This window comes from Ovis canadensis, chromosome 5, assembly GCF_042477335.2.
Source record: "Ovis canadensis isolate MfBH-ARS-UI-01 breed Bighorn chromosome 5, ARS-UI_OviCan_v2, whole genome shotgun sequence".
NCBI lineage: Eukaryota > Metazoa > Chordata > Mammalia > Artiodactyla > Bovidae > Ovis > Ovis canadensis.
In genome coordinates, this window is record NC_091249.1 from 33,391,406 (window position 1) to 33,408,277 (window position 16,872).

The window sequence follows — 16,872 nt, forward strand, 5'->3', positions numbered from 1 at the left end:
GAGTGAGAATTACAGACAGCGGGAGACGGCTCTGTGCAGAAAGAGGAGAGACCAAGGTGGTCTCATCAGATGCTCTTCCTGTTTTATAGCCTTAAAACACAGACCCTGGAAAGAGATCGATGCTACTGGGGTCCTAATATGGGATTGCACCTTTGCCCAAATTGTTTGCTGCTGCCCAGGGTTGATGGAGACCTGGGATCATGCTCACTGGTTCTGAGGGAGCCCACAGAACAGGGTCATCTGCACAACTGTCTCCTGGGAGTCAGTGGCCTTGCTGCAGCCCTCCTCTCCTCTGCCCTTCCCTCCCCACAGCTTCCCATCACTCTTGACAGCAGGAAGCAAACGCCCACCAATTCCCCAGGGGCCTCTTGTGCCTCACCTCCTTCCTCTCTCCCCCTCCATCACTGCCCCACCCACACAGGCCCCCTCCTCACTGCTCCTGCAACTCGCCAGGCCTGGTCCTGCCCCAGGGCCTTTGCACAGGCTGTGCACGCTGCTTGGACCACTGTCCTGGATTTCCATATGGCTCAGTCCCTCCTGTCATCCTGATTTCACTCAAAAGCCCACTCATGTCCACCTGGGAGGTTTATTTTTACTCCAGTGGACCACAGGGCCCAGGGTCTCTGCTTGGCAGCCGCGTCTGTATGCCCAGCAGGGCACCTGGCACATGTGGGAAAATACTGGCTGACTCCACAGTTGAATGAGACTGATCTGCAGTGGCGGGACCAGAGGGCACCTGGGAACAAGGAGGCCACAGGGAGGGGTCACGGATGGAAGCCAGGAGGAGCTCTGAGGACAAAACATACACCACGCCTTCCATGTGGCAATGGTTCCGTGGGTGGAACACGGCACCTCTCACCGCCTAACATGCCTATGGACAGAAATACTGTTTTTCACACGTGGATCTCATTTCCAGAATGTGACCTGGTGTACACCCATGTACACACGCCACATACCCAGGGTGGACATGACGGAGAGACACCGGCACATACATAAGGGCAGCTGTGTCTGCCTGCCGGTGTTGTGGTTTTCATGTTTTTGGTTATAATGGGCACAGTTTCGTAGAAAAGGAAGAGGAAGTTAACAGCCTGTGTTGAAATAAGGAGAGGGGCTGGCTTTTCCCCCTTTTTACCTGAGTCCGAGCTGGGGCCAGAGCCACCCTCCAGCCTCAGGGCAGTGTGGGGGATATGAGGGTCTGAGAAGAGGCGGTAGTGACATTGACCTTGAAGATGGGAGTCACTATGGAGACTTGAGCAGCTCTGTGGTCAGGCCCACACATGGTCCAGAAACAGCCTTTGAGCCTCTCCTCTGGGTCCAGGGAACCCAGCCTCCTTCTCCCCTCATGTGTCCCCCACCTGGACAAGCATAGCCCCCCCTGACCTGCTGGGTGTACCCACTCCCAGTCTGCCTTCCCCAAAGCTGCCACCAGAGGGCGCCTGTGAGCACCTGAGTCCAACCCCTCCTCTGCCCACAGCTCCCCAGAGGCTCCCACCTCCCTGGGGTCAAGGATCTCACAGCCCTCTTTTTTGGCTGAAGCCGTGGAGTTCAAGCCACACCCCCTGTACTGCCTGCCTCCCCCAGGCTTCCTCTCCCAGCTGCACACGTCTCTGTACTTTGTTCTCTGCTCCCCAAAACCAAAGCCCCCAATGCAGGGACCCTGACACAAAGGCACTGAGAACAGTGTGGACAGGCAGAAGCCAACAGGGACAGGCCCCGGATCAGGAGTCTCCTCCAGTGGAGCCCAGGAAGCAGGCGGACCCCTCGGGAGCTCCCAGGCCCAGAGCAGGGAGCCCACTGCTGGAACCCCAGTGTGGAGCTGCACCAGGCACCCCAATGACTGGCCAGGGCCTCCCCAAAGCCTGGGCTGGGGCTGGCCAGTGGTCTTGACCTTCATACAGCCATCACCCTTCCCCCCATATCAGGTTGAATGGTGTCCTTCCAAATTCACAGCCATGCAGAACTTCGGAATGTGTCCTCACGTGGAAACGGCATGCTGGCTGAAGCAGGATGCGCCCTAAGCCCAAAGACGGATGCGTGCTTATGAGACGTCAGAAGAGATGGCCACGCGACCCTGAGGCCGGGAGCCGGGGGACACACGGGACACACACTGCCTCCAGGGCTGGGGGGTAACGGACTCCAGCTGTATTGTGGTACGCCACCCCCACCCCTCACCATGATCTATCAGCCCTGAGCTGGCTGTCACCTTCGTGTTGCCATGGGGCGAGTGATGGTCCCAGCCAGGGGCAGGAAGGACACCGACTCTGCTCTTTATACAGACATGATGCTCCCCCCCCACCCCCCAAGAAATGCATACGACCCTCAGGGGTTCTGTCCAGACCCTGAGGCCCCAGCCCCAACAGGACACGCGATGCTGTGGTTTGTTATGGCTTTATTTCTCATCGTCTGGCCGCATCCCACAAGCAGCCTGAGCTCCACCCAATCAGTGGCCCTGACCACGCCCCCCGGGGAGGAAGGACACTCACTCGGCATCCCCAGCCGGCCCCTGGCTCACACATTCACACCCGGGGAAGGGCGGGCCACCAGCACCGCATCGCCCTAGAGGGGGCCGGGCTCTGGGTAAACGTCTGGGGCAGATGGGCCACTAGACAGGGAGGGGCAAGGAACCTGCAGCCCCCATGCCTGCCCCTCCCAGGCTTGCCAGATAGTCACCTGTTCCCTCCAGTGGGCGGTAGGTAGCTTCAGGAGGGAGCCAGTCTCCAGTCCCTCCGAATCGGAAGGCTGGCGAGCGTTCCCTGGTGGCCAGTAGGCCCCTGGAGTCCCTCCTCCTGGACTCTGAGTCCCCAGCACTCAACAAGTCACTGATTATATTGCTAATGAATGGGTACACCTGGGTCTCCCTGAGGTCACTCCCAGCCCTGCTTGCCTCCCCCGCCTCACCCCTTCCCAGGGGCTCAGGCCTGGACCTGCCCCTCCAGGTCCCAGGATGAGCTCCCCTGTGGTCACGTCCCCTCTGGCGATATGGGGGAACACGCTCCCCCTGAAGGTGACCTCCTCCTTGCAGATGAGGAAACCGAGGCCCTGGGACAGGGGCAGAGGGGCTGCCTCCACCCCCAGGGCTCCTCAGGAGAACAGGCTGAGCAGGAGCCCCAAGGACTAGGAGCGGTGGGCGGGGCTCCCGGGCAGGGGGAGGGGCAGAGGAACCCAGAGGCAGGGTGAGAGGGCCGACAGGGAGGGTGCCGGGTGTCCAGGGCGCCAGCTGCCCAGGGGCTTCAGAGAGTCTGGAGGCCACCCCCTGAGCTGGCTCCCCTCAGCCGGGCTGGGGGGTGTGGAGGCGGTGCACAAGGCTACGAGGGAGGGGCCGGAACCCAGAGACTCAGAGGCCCTGTGGCGCACTCTCCAGACAGGAAAGAAGGGAGAGCCCGGGTTACTGGAGCACGCGGGGGTGGGGGTTGGGGGGGGGGGTGGTCGGGGAATGCGGAGGGCAGCCTCGAGGTCAGAACAGAGCCAGCGTGGTGGAGGGCTGGAGGTTTGGGGGGTGGCCTGGCCCGACTTCCTTGGCCTGCGACTGCCAGGTCCAGGGTCAGCGTCTTAGGCGGGGGTGATGCCCAAGGCCACGCTGGGCGCCTTTCCTCTTTCCTGGCCATGGCTTATGCCCCAGGGCCATGGGGCCAACTCCAGGGTGGGGGGCTCATCCACACATTTGTCCCCGAGTCTGTGGCCTGGCCCCAGACCTCCACCGACGCTCCTCCAGGGGAGCGCAAAGGACAAAAAAGAGAAAGAAGCCCCCAAGTCCTCAAGAGCAACACAGAAAAGCTCTGTAATGAAGGGTTTCGGCCACCGAGGGGGAGGCCCTGCCCTCCAGGTGAGGCGGGGATGGCAGCCCGGTCACTGCGTCTTGGCCTTCAGCAGTCTCTGAACTGTTTTGTATAAGAGGTCGAAGTGCTGGGGGCAGTGGGAGGACTCCAGTGAGACCAGGGGAAAAGGGCCACCTGTTGGGCTCCCACAAGGACCCGCCTCCCGCCGCCCCCTGCTTACCTGGACTGCTGTGTAAGCCATCCCGAGGTAGGCACCAATGCAGACGGCTAGAAGCAGGTCGAAGATGGCTGGCTTGACCCTGGGGATGGGAGGGGGCGGTGGAGGCGGTCAGCCAGCTGCTCCCAGCTGTCCCGAGGACCCAGGCCCCTGGGCAGTGACAGGGCGCTCACCTGTAGGCGTTCATCACCTGCTTCAGCTGGTCGTAGAAGACAAACTCGGGGTCCCTGGCAAGAGAGCACTTGCTCAGCAGGCTCACCCTGACCTCGGAGCCACCTGAAGCCCCACTAGCCCAGGAACACAGCACGGTGGAGGATGCTGGGTATGTGTCTATGGGGGTTGCCACTGTCTGTCCTAGGGGAGGGTGTCCTTTATTCTGAACTAACATCTTTTCTATGGCTTTCTGGGCCAACAACTCTCTTAACAGTGTGGTGACTGTGGAAATTCTCTGGTCTCGTTTCTATAGAGGGAGAATGATCACAGCTGAGGACTCTGAAGCCCCAGCTGCACGGCTGTGGGTCCCTCAGTTTCTTCTTCAGTTCAAGAGCTCTGTCTCCCTGGAGTGCCACAAATTGGGGGGAAGATGGAGAGCCAGTGAGTGGCACTGAGCTGTCTGTGGAGGAAGAGGGGTGTCTCCTGCCTGAGGGTCACCCACACCCTTCCTCAGTCCTAATTCATCCCAACCAGGGGACGTGGGAGCATCAAACAGAAAGAAGACAAAACCCAGGAGGCCTGCAGTGGGCAGGAGCATTCCGAGGGCAGGAGGGGGCCAGGGCACAGAAGGATCACAGAGGGTCGGCAGGGGTACAGAGCTGCCAGATAAAACATGGGGCTTCAGTTCTGTGACAACTGAAGATAAAGACTACACAGGCTTTCAGTGTGTGTCCCAGACACCGCGTGAGGGGTACTTATGCTGGAATAGTTCGTCCACCTGGAGCTCAGATTTAATAGGGCGCCTACACTGCTCACTCATCCTGTGACATTTCGCCCTGAGTTTCCATTTGCTCCATCTGGTTCCAGGGTGTGGCAGGGAGACTCTGGAAGGGCCCTCTGCCAGCTGGGGGCAGGGGCTGCGCCTGGTCTCACCGCTTGTCGGCCTTGACGTGGTGCGGCTTGACCTCCTTCAGGTAGCGACTGAGGTAGTGCTCCAGCGTGCTGAGAAACGTGCCGTCCTTGTCCACTAGCTGGGCGGCCCGTGGCTGGGTGGTCAGCCAGTCCATCACCGAGTCCAGCTGCTCCTGCTGGATCTGCTGCGGGGACGCGGCGGTGGTCAAAGGACCCCCCACACTCCCACCACGCCCCCGAGCCCACCCACCCGCCGGCCAGGCCATTACCATCTGCTCTGTGAAGACCGGCATGTCCGGGGGCGTTCCCTGCAGAGAGAGGCGGGGCGGGGCTGAGTCCAGACCCCCTTCAGCGCTTGGGGGGGCAGAGAGGGCGGCTCGTGGGTGGCCGGGGCTCACCTTCTCTGTCAGGTTGTAGATGACGCGGGTCAGGGCCTCAGCGATGAGCCTCGTGTTTCGGGTTAGGGTTTTCGAGTCAACCCGGGACCTTCAAGGACGGATTTTATTTATTTATTTTTACTTTATTTATTTAATTCAAGGCTAATTACTTTACAATACAATGACATGAATCAGCCACAGCTGTACATGTGTCCCCCACCTCATCCTGAACTCCCCTCCCATCTGCTTTAGAGGGCAGATTTTACAAACGTACTTATTTGGAAGTGGCATCAATCACCCAAAACCAAGAATGATCACATATGTATCTGATGATGAAAAGACAAGAAAAACAACAGCCTTCCCAGCGGATGGTCCCCCACCCCCCACAGGGCTGCCCGGGTGCCCAGCTGAGCCCTGAGGATGCCATGGGCCTCAGTGACCAGATGGCTCTGGGCCCGTGTGCTCCTCCAGAACCTGGGGGTATGGGGGGCGGTCAGGACACCTGCCTCGGCCGGCTGCTGAGGGCAGAGCTGAGGAAACGCCCTGTGGAGGGGCTACAGTGCCCCCCACACCCACGGCCGCCCAAACCCCGGGATGGGACCTAAGCTGGCAGCAGGGTGTCTGCAGATGTGACTGGTTAATATGCGGTCACAGTGGAGCAGGAGGTCCCGCAGTCCATGGCTCTGTCCTCATAAGGAGGGGAGCCACAACAACGGAGCCAAGGGCGGCGGCACAGCCGCGAGCCCAGGGCAGCGAGGGCTGAGGCCACACAGGACCAGAAGCGGGGAGCTTCAGAGACGACAAACACATCCTGACCCGAGTGGGCGTGGGGTGCAGGCGGCCCGGGGGCAGGGTGAGGTGGCGGCCGCTGGCTCTCCCAGTGCCCTACCCAATCAAAATTCTTCCCTCTCTTCTCCTGGCTCATGCCCTCGGTTCTGGTGCCCCCTCCTCCAGGAAGCCTGATGGGCCCCGCTGCTCGGTCTGATGGGGGCAGGGGGGCTCTCACCTCACGTCCATGATGCTGCTGCGCTGGCCGTCGCGGTGGCTTTGCAGGTGGGACAGGGTGAAGGCGGGCAGCCGGCGGACGGCGAAGCGCTCGTGTTCCCAGGCCAGCATGTCCTCGGCCAGGTTGATCTTCTTGTGCACCATGGAGAACCGCACCTCGGGGAACTGGTGGGCGGCCACCTGCGAGCAGAGCCATAAGCCTCTGCCCTGTGCCCATGCACCACGCCCTGGCTTCACCGGCCTCTGTAGAGGTGGTCCGTGCCGCCCGATGGATCCCCAGTCCCTCCCCAACCTCCTGCTTCTGGAGCCTGAGGAGAAGCCCACCTGCCCACCGGAAACCCAACCGAGGCCCCAGGGTTCACACGGGCAGCTCCCATGTCCCCGCCCAGCCCCCACGGGGCGCCCACCGTCTCGAGTTCCCGCAGGAAGGCGTGCTGCAGCGTCCCCTCCCTGGGCGGCTTGGACACGTGCAGGTGGAGGCTGTCCCCCCGGCCCACGGTGTCCAGGCAGAGGACGAAGGCCACGTTGTCCTGGAGCAGGCTGGAATCTGCAGACAGTGAGGGCTGGTGGGCTGGGGGTGTGGGGGAGCACCGGCGGCCCAGAGCTCACCCTGGCAGTGGGGGCTGCTCACCTGTGTGGTCCAGGTTGTCTTCCAGCCAGCGCTTGGTGCCCTGGTAGTTAAACTTTCCTCCTCCGGAAGCAAAGAACAGGAGGTTGTACCTGGCAGGGAGGAGTGGGGCCAGAGTTGACAGGTGGGAGTCCAGGCTCCCAATGAGGAGGGGGTGGTCTCCTTGCTGAGTACCCAGTCCCACCCTGTCCTGGCACTGCTGACATCGGGGCATCCTGAGCGCTGCGGGCGCTGGACACATCCCTGGCCCCCACAAATGAGCGCCAGGAGCCCCCTAGTCCAGACAATCACAGACATCCCAACTTCACCCAGTGTCTCCAGGGTGAGAAGGGAGGCTCCAGAGACCTCTGAGTGGAGAGGTGGACCACTCAGAGTGGTCCACACACTCAGACTGGGCGGACCAATCAGGAAACAGGAAGTGATGGGAACTCAGCACCACCTCCCTGAGCAGGAGTGAAGCCAGTGGGGTGGTGAAGGACCATATAACCGGGCCCCCACCCCAGCTGCACCCACCTCACCACAACCACGGCAGTCCTTATAAAAGAAACACACAAGTGTGACCCTGACAACACCTTGATCTCAACACCCACCCCGCCCCCCCACCCCCAATGGACTGTGAGCACAGTGCTTCTCAAGCCAGCTGCCTGAGAGCAGGCGTGGGGCCTGGAGCGTGAAGTTTGGGGAGACCCGCTGGCTACTAGGGCCCTGCTCTCCCAGGGCACCGTGCTGTGTGGACAAGTGCCCCTGTGAAGGACCGCAGTGTCCGGCACCAAGATGGGGAGACGCTTTTCTAAGTGATAATGACAATTTTGCAGGGGTTTCTGACTCTTGCATCTGGAAGCAGCCCAGCCCCTGGTGGGATCCCCAGGAAGAGGGTAGGTGGATGGACCTGGAGGGGCGGGGCCTGACTGAACCAACTCTGAGATCCCGGGTCAACCCGCCCCCAGCCCTGGGCCCTGTCACTCACGCCGCGTGGGTGCGCTTGTAGGTGTACAGCCTGGAGAAGAGGCGGGCAAGCTCCAGCAGCACCGAGATACCACTCCCGTTGGAGTCCGCGCCGTGAGACAGCCACTGCAGGCAAGGACAAAGGGCACACTCACCCCACCTCCACGTGCACCACCACCCACCTCCACCCCGGCCTGTGGCCCGCTCTGAACCCCACCCCCACAATCTTACCTTCAGTCCTCTTTTCCAGTCCAGCTGGGATTGCTTCCTCTCCCCACTAACCCCCAGCTCTGCCCAAACCTGACTGATGCACCCTTGGTGTGGCCCAACCCCTGCACACGTGGGAAACTCCCCCAACCCTGCTACCCTGCAGCCTGAAGCTAGACTCCCCAGCTGGGCAGGAAGGGCACGGACATACCGGGGCCACCCCAAAGGCATCGTAGTGGGCCACGATGACGATGGTGGGCAGGTCCTCTCCACCCAGCCCAGTCAGCCGCCCCTGTAGAGACACGGGTGTGAAGGGCCTGCCCATAGGAAGCAACAGCCACCCTCACCTTGGGGGGCAGCGTTCTAGGCTCTGCCGGCTACACTGCGGGTACCAGTGGACCAGTGGGCACGGTCACTTTCCAGTAAAACGTTATTTACAGAAACAGGCGGGCCAGGCTCTGCTGGGGGCCAAGGTGCCAGCTGTTTCTCCACCTGGAAACCAGGCCTACCCTTCATAGGCTGAGCTCCACTGATGGAGACCCTGCCCGTCCGCAAGACCCTGGCCGTAAGGACAGCACGGGAAGAGCCCTCTTGTGTAACCGGCCCTCCGTCAAACACAACGAGGAGCGGCTGGGGAGACGGCCTGTCCAGAGCACTGCCTACGGGCATCAGGTGCTAAGGCCCTGCGGCCTTTACTCTCTGGATGGAGGGCTGCCCTGCAAGGAGACAGCAGAGGCCTCCTGGTGCGGGGAGTGGGAACAAAACTGCTCGGAGCTTTTTGCTGGGGGGAGCAGTGATAAAACCCCACATTTGCCCGTGGAGAGAATGGAAGTGGGGGAGGACTTGGGAGCTTGCTCTGGCCTGGACCCCTCCTGATGGGAGACGGGCGTCTGGATTTTTCTGCATTCTGCTTTAATTGCTGCCCTGAGCTCTCCTCTCTACCAGCTTAGAGAATGTTCCATGAAGGGAAGGGGGTGGCCACTCCAGCAGGCAGGGGTCAGGGAAACAGGAGGAGGTGGAGGAGCCCCGCCTACCCAGAGGCGGTGACTTGATCCCGTCACCCAAGCAGCAGCCCCTCCAGTGGGGACAGGAAGTTAGGCGCGAGGTACTTACCTCCACGCTGGTGATGAGCCAGTCACTCACGGCCTTGCTCTGGACCCCACTGGTGACCATCTGGAAGCCGTTGGCGGTGGCGGTGTGGAGCAGCACTGGATACAGGGCCAGGGAGGGTCAGCCTGAGCCCCGTGACTGCCCTGCAGCAGCTGGGGGGGGAGGTCCCAGACCAGAATCTGGGTCCTCGTCACCCCAGACTCTAGGCGTTTGGTCTGAGCAAAAGCGGGACTGATCACATGGACAGAACACAATGTGATAACTGGACATGGGAGCGAATCTGGGCATCCAGGACAAGGGCTGGTGAAACAATCTCCTGCTTCCCACATGGCAGCCCATGTGTGCCCTTGCTCTGCTCTGCAGGGCCCCTTCCTAAATCACAGAGGGGTGCACACTGCCTCTGACCCAGCTTCCTAAGGGTCACTTGAGCAGGGATGCCAAAACATGTTTCCCATCAGACAGCTCACGACCCTCCAGCCCAGCCCCAAAAGTGGAGATGGTGTGAGAACCCAGAGATTCATAAAGTTTTGTTCTCTCCAGAATCGGGAGAGAGTGTGCCCACCTTCCACGGTGTGAGCTAATGGTCCACTTCACCTGGGGGCAGGGGCTCCCTTAAAATGCCCAGGAGCTCACCCTGCCTCGAGTCCTTCTGTTCTTTACACATTTAAACATTTAAAAACACAACTGTAGGGATTCCCTGGTGGCTCACTGATAATGATCACACCCGCCAGTGCAAAGGACGAGAATTCAATCCCTGGTCCGGGAAGATTCCTCCCTGCGGGTGGCGGCTGCAAGATGCGATCCGTGATGCCCGGTGCCCCCTCGGTTAAGCGTGTGTTGGCTTGAAAAGGGGAGCCCCAGAAACAGCACAGCGCAGCCCATCCACGCACCCTCCGCCCTGCAGCAACCCCCCACCAGCCCACCTTCGGCGGCGGAGGCGGAGCCCTGGGAGGCGGAGGCAGCCTGCGTCTGCTCATAGATGGACAGCAAGGCATCGTCCTCCACGGCAAAGTACACGGGGACGATGGTCTCCATGGCCAGCATCTCAGGCTCAATCTCCATGAATTGCTGAGAGAGAGGCACGCGTTCGCTCTGCGGTGTGTGTGGGGGAAGGGGGCCCAGAGGGAGAGAGGGGACCCCAGGGCGAGGCAGGGCTCACCCGGACGACGTCCTGCGGCACAGCGGCCATGGTCCGCGGTAGGATGATGACCACAGCGCCGGCAGACTGGTGCAGGGCGCGCTGGTAGCGCTCGTACGAGAAGTCCAGCAGCCGCACGAGCACGCAGCGCCGGCTCAGCACATCCGCGTCGATGGTGCGCGCCTCTGTGTTGAGCACCGCGTTCCGCGTGCCTGTGGGGACGGGACCCTGAGAGGGGTGCTGGACCCCCGCCGGCCGCCAGCCCGCCGCACACCCACCCCAACCCCGGGGACTCGCGGGGCCTTCCGAGAACCTTCTCCCTGGGCCAACCTCCCCTCCACACCCACATTCCTAGACCACGGCCCTACAGCCCGTCCCTGCTCTCGCTCTCGCTTCTCCGCACTACACCCCTGCTGCAGTCATCCCCCAGAAAGTGATGTCCCTGTCCACTCAGCCACCCTGCAACCACGTGCAGGTTGCCCGCTGGGCCGGGCAACGAGTCTCCACCCCATGTCCCTGAAGCAGCTCAGGGGGCTGGTGGCCTCAACCCACCCGACAGAGGCATCCACCCGCCCCCACCCCCAGGCCAGCCCCTCAGCAAGAGCACTCGGACTGGAACTCAGCTGGTGTTGCTCCCCCAGTCCTTCACCAGTGGCTTCGCCATGGTTCCAGGACCCGCAGGGCTGACAGGTGCCTGCTGAGCAAACCCAATCCCCAGCCTCCTGCCCTGCCCAGACTGTCCTGAGATGCCCAGGAGTCTTCCCAGCACCCACGCCACTCCAGGGTCCAGACACCAGCAGAGGGAGCCCCCAAGCTAAGAGGCTGCACCTCCCCACCCCAGGTTCCCAATGTCCTAGGGAAAACCCAAACCCTGCCCTCTCCAGGCCAACCCGCCCCCAGCCCCCAGGCAACTAGCCTGGGGTTCCAGGGGCACAAACCTTGTTCATTGCAGTGCAAACCCAGCATCACCTAGCAACTACCAGCCTAGTGCCCTCAGAACACGGAATGAACAAACGCTTGGTCTCCCCAAGGCCCCTCAGGAGGGCAAGCGCCGGGGCTTGTCCACCTTCTTCCACAGTCAGGGCCACTCTGTAGCCTGTGGGCCATCCTGGACGCTGTAGGGCACAGGGCAGCCTCCCTGGCCCCCAGACCCTTGTTGCCAGGACCCCCTTAGATGTGGTAACCACAGACGACCCCAGACATGGCCCCATGTCCCCTGGAAGCAGGGCCACCCGGATTTTTCTCAAGAAAGATCCAGAGAATCAGGTAGGAAGTGAGAAGCTGCCTCCTGGAGTGGACCCTGCCTTGCTCACAAGCTTATTCCAGGCAATTGACTCCTTCCCACCCGAGTGGAAGGGGCAGGTTGTAACCAGGATTGTGTGGCCAAAGTGAAAGTCGCTCAGTTGTATTTGACTCTTTGTGACCCCATGGACTGTAGCCCACCAGGCTCCTCTGTTGATGGGATTTCCCAGGCAAGAATACTGGAGTGGGTTGCCATTTTCTCTTCCAGGGGATCTTCCCAAACCAGGGATGGAACCCAGGTCTCCTGCATCACAGGCAGACTCTTTACTGTCTGAGCCACCAGGGAAGCCCACTGTTCTAAGGCTGGTGCGGCCCCTCCCACACAGAGCACCGCTGCCCTGAGAGCTGAAGGGGCAAGAAGCAGTGCAGATGTTTGATGCAGCACATGGACTCCCATGGTTGCACTGCCTAGGTGCACAGGCCCCGGCGGCCGGCCCTCGGGGCCCCCTGTCCTCCCTGGACGGGGGCGGGTGGGGGGGGCTCAGGCAGCCCCCTCAACTGCTGGGGCCACTAGCACTCAGCAGGATGCTGCTGAAACTCCAGATTCTTCGGTCAGACCTCCCAGATGACAAAGACACACAGTGCCCAAAATGTCTCACAGGCCCTGGCTGAGCTGGGATGCACAAAGCGAGCACGCTAATCCTCCTACACTGGGGGCAGGTGTGGCCTCAGGGCCTCCACCCTGAGCCCCTCACAGCAAGTGTCAAGAAAACAATGCAGACAAACAGGTCTGTTTCCCCACGGGAGCTGGACCGCGCTGCCTGGAGGACGAGGTGCCAGGTGACGGGACACTGGCATCCTTGGGGACATACCAAGCCCCACGGAGCCTCAGGCTCAGAGTCCCCCCCCTCGCCCGCTGCTCTGCAGGAATGCACTGGCCAGCAGGAGAAGGGTCGCTTCTTACAGCCCATCCTAAGGGCCCGTCCAGGGGAGGGGACCAGCAGGACACAGAAGGGACGGTGTCCCAGGTGGGAAAGGGCAGGGCCGTCTCTGGGCAGGGGCCAGTGACCAAGGGGACCAGCCAGGGGCCTCCATGCCTCTCCCCACCCCTCCGGGGCCCCGCTTCTGCTTTAGGGTGACAGGGGAGCCCCCAAGGGCCTAGTAGGGGAGGGCAGTAGAGACCTTCAGGAGCCCTTGAAACTTGCCCCACCTGTCCCAGCCGCAGCCTCCCGGGGGTGGCTCAGATGTCACCTCGGGTGGGGACACACACGGCCGCTTGTGGAGCCTACTGTGACCCGCTTTCCAGAAGGAGGACGACGGCCAGAGAGGGGAAGGAGGGGGTGAGAGCAGAGTCAGGCTGACGCCAGATGCCCAAGTGCCCCCTCAGAGGCCAAGCACCCCAAGAGCAGAGACCGCCTTGGTTGGCGCGAGGCTGGAGTCTGCGAGGCCTGTTGCCCCTGCGTCACGACGGGCTCTGGACACCTGGATGGGAAGTTGCAGGTCCCCACGATGGGACCAGATCTGAACGGAGGTCGCAGACTTCAATCGAAGGCCAATCCTCTCTCCCTGCAGTGGCACTAGTCTTACGCTGTGCAAAGCCACTGACTATAGGCATGGCGGAGTGCCAATAAAACTTTATTTACAAACAGGGGCGGAGAGCCCATCCTGGTGCCCGGCGTGAGTGCCCATGTCCCCGCCTACCAGAGCCCCCTAGGGCCAAGTGGGATGGGCATGAGCGGCCCAGACCAGGGAGGCTATAGTCCGTTGTGGGAGGGTGGGGAGGCAGGCCACACCCAGGGCCCAGCTCACACCCCAGCTCAAAGAGCACATAGCCTCTCCTGCCGGTTTCTCAAGAGGTGTGGAGGACAGGAAGTTGGGAAACGAGGCTCAGAGCAAGGGCATGTGCGATGCTGGGGTTACTGCAATCAGCAATGACCCAGCAGAGCAGCTCTTAAATGCTCCACCACTGGGAGGGAGGTGGGGTTCCCTGCTCCACCGGACTATCCCACAGCATCTCCCCAGGCAGTGGCAGGCACCCTACATCCCTACCAATGGGGACACTGCCAGGTGGGACCAGGGTGAGGGTATAGATGTGTGAGCCAAGATGGGTGGGTGCCCTGCCAGGCCCCTCTGCTCATCCCTGAGCCCACTCAGTGTCTGGCAAAGATGGGGGCCAGGAAGGAGGGCATGTGGGGTGAGGGAGTCACGGGGTCAGAAAAAAGAATAGGAAGGAAGGACTGGGGGCAAAGGACTCAGAGAGAGGAGGGGAGGAGGAAAGGGAGAGAGTATTGAAGGTTCTGAGGGCCCACGTGGAGGACGAGGCAGACATGGCTCTGTGATCAGGGTTGGAGTGTCAGGAAGCGCCCGTCTGGGCAAGGACAGGAGGCCATATCAGCAAGCAGGCCAGCACTGGGCAGGCAGCAGGAGACACGGGGCATCCAGGCGGCAGATTACAGCTGCCCAAGGGGCCGGGGCAGAGCTGGGTGTGCTAGGAGAGCTCGCAGCAAGGCTCCCAGTGTGAGACAGGACAGGGGAGTGACACGGTGAGGGAAGGACCTGCGAGCTGATCTGGAGAGAGCTAGGATCCTGCCAATGGGATGGCGGAATTCTCCAGACCAGGACAGAGCCGCCAGTCACACGTGGCTATTCAAAATTATGATGGTGAAACGCCAAAAGTCATCCCAAAGGGCCACCTGTGACACCACTGGCATAGACCCTCTTCCCAGGGGGATGCCAACAACACATATAAACTTCCCACTCCTTAGCGGCTCCTGGCCTACCACCCCACTGGAGAGGAGCCTGGGGTCTGCAGCCAACACTGTAACCCTGAGTTCTCCCCCTTGGCACTGCTGACAATCTGGCCAAGATAATTTTCTAAGTGAGGTTGTCCTGGGCACGGTGAGGTGTGGGGCAGCACCCCTGGCCCGGCTCCACTAAATTCCAGGAGCCTGTCAATCATGACGGCCCAAAGTCATCACTCAGGGACCCGTGGATAGACAACCACTGCACTAAACAGAAACGATGTAACTGGGGTGAGAAGGGGTCTGAGGGGGATGTCTCCAGACACCGGGGCTCCCCAAGGACCTGGCAGTGGCGAGGGGTCCAGGGGACTCAGGTTGGGCCTGATGTTCCAACGAGAGAGGCCAGTCCAAGAGAACCAGGACTCAGAGATGAGGGGACAGGGGCACTGGGGAGGGGAAGCCCTCATGGCGTGGACAGGCCTTGCTTGCCGGGGGCCTAAGACACCAAGTTGGGAGAGAAACCAGAGGCCAGAAGGTTCTGGAACACCAGATACAGCAAGGCCCGGAAAAGAGAGGACACTTTCGAAAGACTTTAACAGATGAGGGGGCAGGGCTGAGGAACAGAAGCTAGGCAGGATCCAGGCCTGGAGGCCTGCAACCCTGGGGAGAAGGAGCAGCAAGGGGGCTTCCAGGAAGCTGAGGGGTGGGTGCGCTCCCAAGGAGCAGGGAGCAGGACATGGGGTCCAACGGATTTCAGGAGCCCAAAGGCAGGAGAATTTCTGAGGAACCGAATCCATGAGCTGGGTCCAGGGAGTAGGGAGGGCCTCCTCGACATAGATAGGCTGGGGTGAGCGATCAGAGCTCTGAGCCCTAAAGCAGAGCAGAATGTGAGCACTAGATAGAGCGCACCCGGGTGCTGAACGGCTGTGTAGAGTTGGCCAGCTTAGCCTGGAAGAACGGCGCTGAGAGGCTCCACTCCAAATCAAGGAGGCCCAAGGCGGGCGTTCTGTTCCAGCTGGGGACTGGGGAGAGAGAGGGGACCCAGGAGGTCAGGAGCAGCGACAGTGTGGCCTGAGGCTGGGAGGGAGTTCTGCGTTCTGGAGCAGGTACCCCTTGTTGGGGACGGGGCCAGAGGGCTGTGGGAGCCAGTGCGGTGGGTCCCTGGGACACTGGACAGAGAGCTAGGGGCCCAGCAGCGGTCCAGGTATCCAGGCTCGGACTTGCCTGGAGCTCCGGTAAAGGGTCTGGCAGCCCAAGTGAAGTCTGCAAGCTGGACTCCTGCTGGACGTGTGGGAGAGGCAGGTCCTGAGGCCCAGGGAGCAGAGACCGAACCGCAGGAAGGTGCACCCCGGCCGGCATAGGCCGGGGCCCTAGGGAGGCGGGAGGCTGGGCGGGAGGTCAGGGCCCCAGCGCGGAGGCTGTGCTGGGGGAGACCAAGAGCCCAGGAGAAGAGCTGGGCCCACGGGGGAGGCCAGGGGCCCGGGTCCACGCACCGTAGGGTTGCCCCTGTAGGTCGTACTGCTGCATGCGGTACACGGTGAACTCGTGCGCCGCATCGGCGGCGGGCAGCGGCGGTGCGACGAGCAGCAGCACCGCGGGCAGGAAGACGATGAAGCCGAGAGGCAGACACGACGCCTTCAGCATATTCTCCAGCACCTCGCCCGCTTCCTCCAGCATCCTGGCCAGCAGCGGGGCCGCGCGGGGCGGCGGCGGGGTCGGGACGGCGGTGGCGGTGGCTCCCGCGGACTCACCTCGGCATGGGTAGGCGCCGGGGTCCTGCGGGCGACGCTCGGGGCAGCCCGCGCCCGCCCCGGGGTCCTGCCGGCACCGCCGAGGGCCACCTGTCCGCCGCGCTGGCTACTGGGAGTTGTAGTCTTCCCGGCGCGTGGAGCCACATGGGAGTTGTGGGCCCATTCTGTTACTCCCCCTAATAGAGAAAGCTGTGGTGGCTGTCTGGCTAAAGTTTCACTTAAACTCCAAGTCAGAAAATACGGAGACTTTAAAACATACTATTAGAAGTGTAACTTACTGAAACCATGCCTTTGCTGTGGGAGAAAGGCGAAGGACGGGAGGAAGAGAGGTTGTACAGGAGGTGACCTTGCGACCCGGAAGAAAGTTAGAAATAAGGAAGAGAGGGGCGGACCTGTTGCGCTAGGGCTCCTGGGAATTGTGGTCTCGAGCAAGCATAAGGGATCATGGGAGCTGAAGTCTTCCCTCGTCTGAAAAAAATCACTTAAAAGTCCCAAAGAATATAGATGTTAAATTGCCTGAGGGCAAAGACTTGTGTTTTCTTTGTGCACTGATGTATTCCTCAGAACTTGACCCAAGGCCGGGCACACAACGGGTGGGTTATATAATTTTTGGATAAATGAATGAAAGAAGAATCAAAAAATCATGACAGGTTCCTAAAAGGGAGTGTCG

The 16,872-nt window shown here is 61.3% G+C and overlaps 1 protein-coding gene across 4 annotated transcripts; it reads right to left on the reverse strand.

Moving 5' to 3' along the window:
- Positions 1–2,372: 2,372 nt before the first annotated feature.
- NCLN (nicalin) lies at positions 2,373–16,580 on the reverse strand. Of its 4 annotated transcripts, none has more exons than XM_069589477.1 (16): positions 16,481–16,580; positions 15,945–16,378; positions 10,490–10,680; positions 10,254–10,398; positions 9,334–9,428; positions 8,432–8,512; positions 8,036–8,139; positions 7,072–7,160; positions 6,848–6,987; positions 6,442–6,620; positions 5,457–5,544; positions 5,328–5,366; positions 5,080–5,240; positions 4,167–4,220; positions 3,997–4,075; positions 2,373–3,903 (listed from the first exon to the last, which is right to left on the reverse strand). In XM_069589477.1, exons 2-16 carry the CDS (start codon positions 16,126–16,128, stop codon positions 3,847–3,849), a joined length of 1,686 nt encoding a protein of 561 aa, XP_069445578.1. In that variant the 5' UTR covers positions 16,129–16,378; positions 16,481–16,580; the 3' UTR covers positions 2,373–3,846. The 4 variants fall into 4 exon arrangements, with proteins under 4 accessions (XP_069445578.1, XP_069445576.1, XP_069445577.1 ...); XM_069589475.1 differs by having other exon boundaries at positions 5,080–5,243; XM_069589476.1 differs by having other exon boundaries at positions 15,945–16,575.
- Positions 16,581–16,872: the final 292 nt, after the last annotated feature.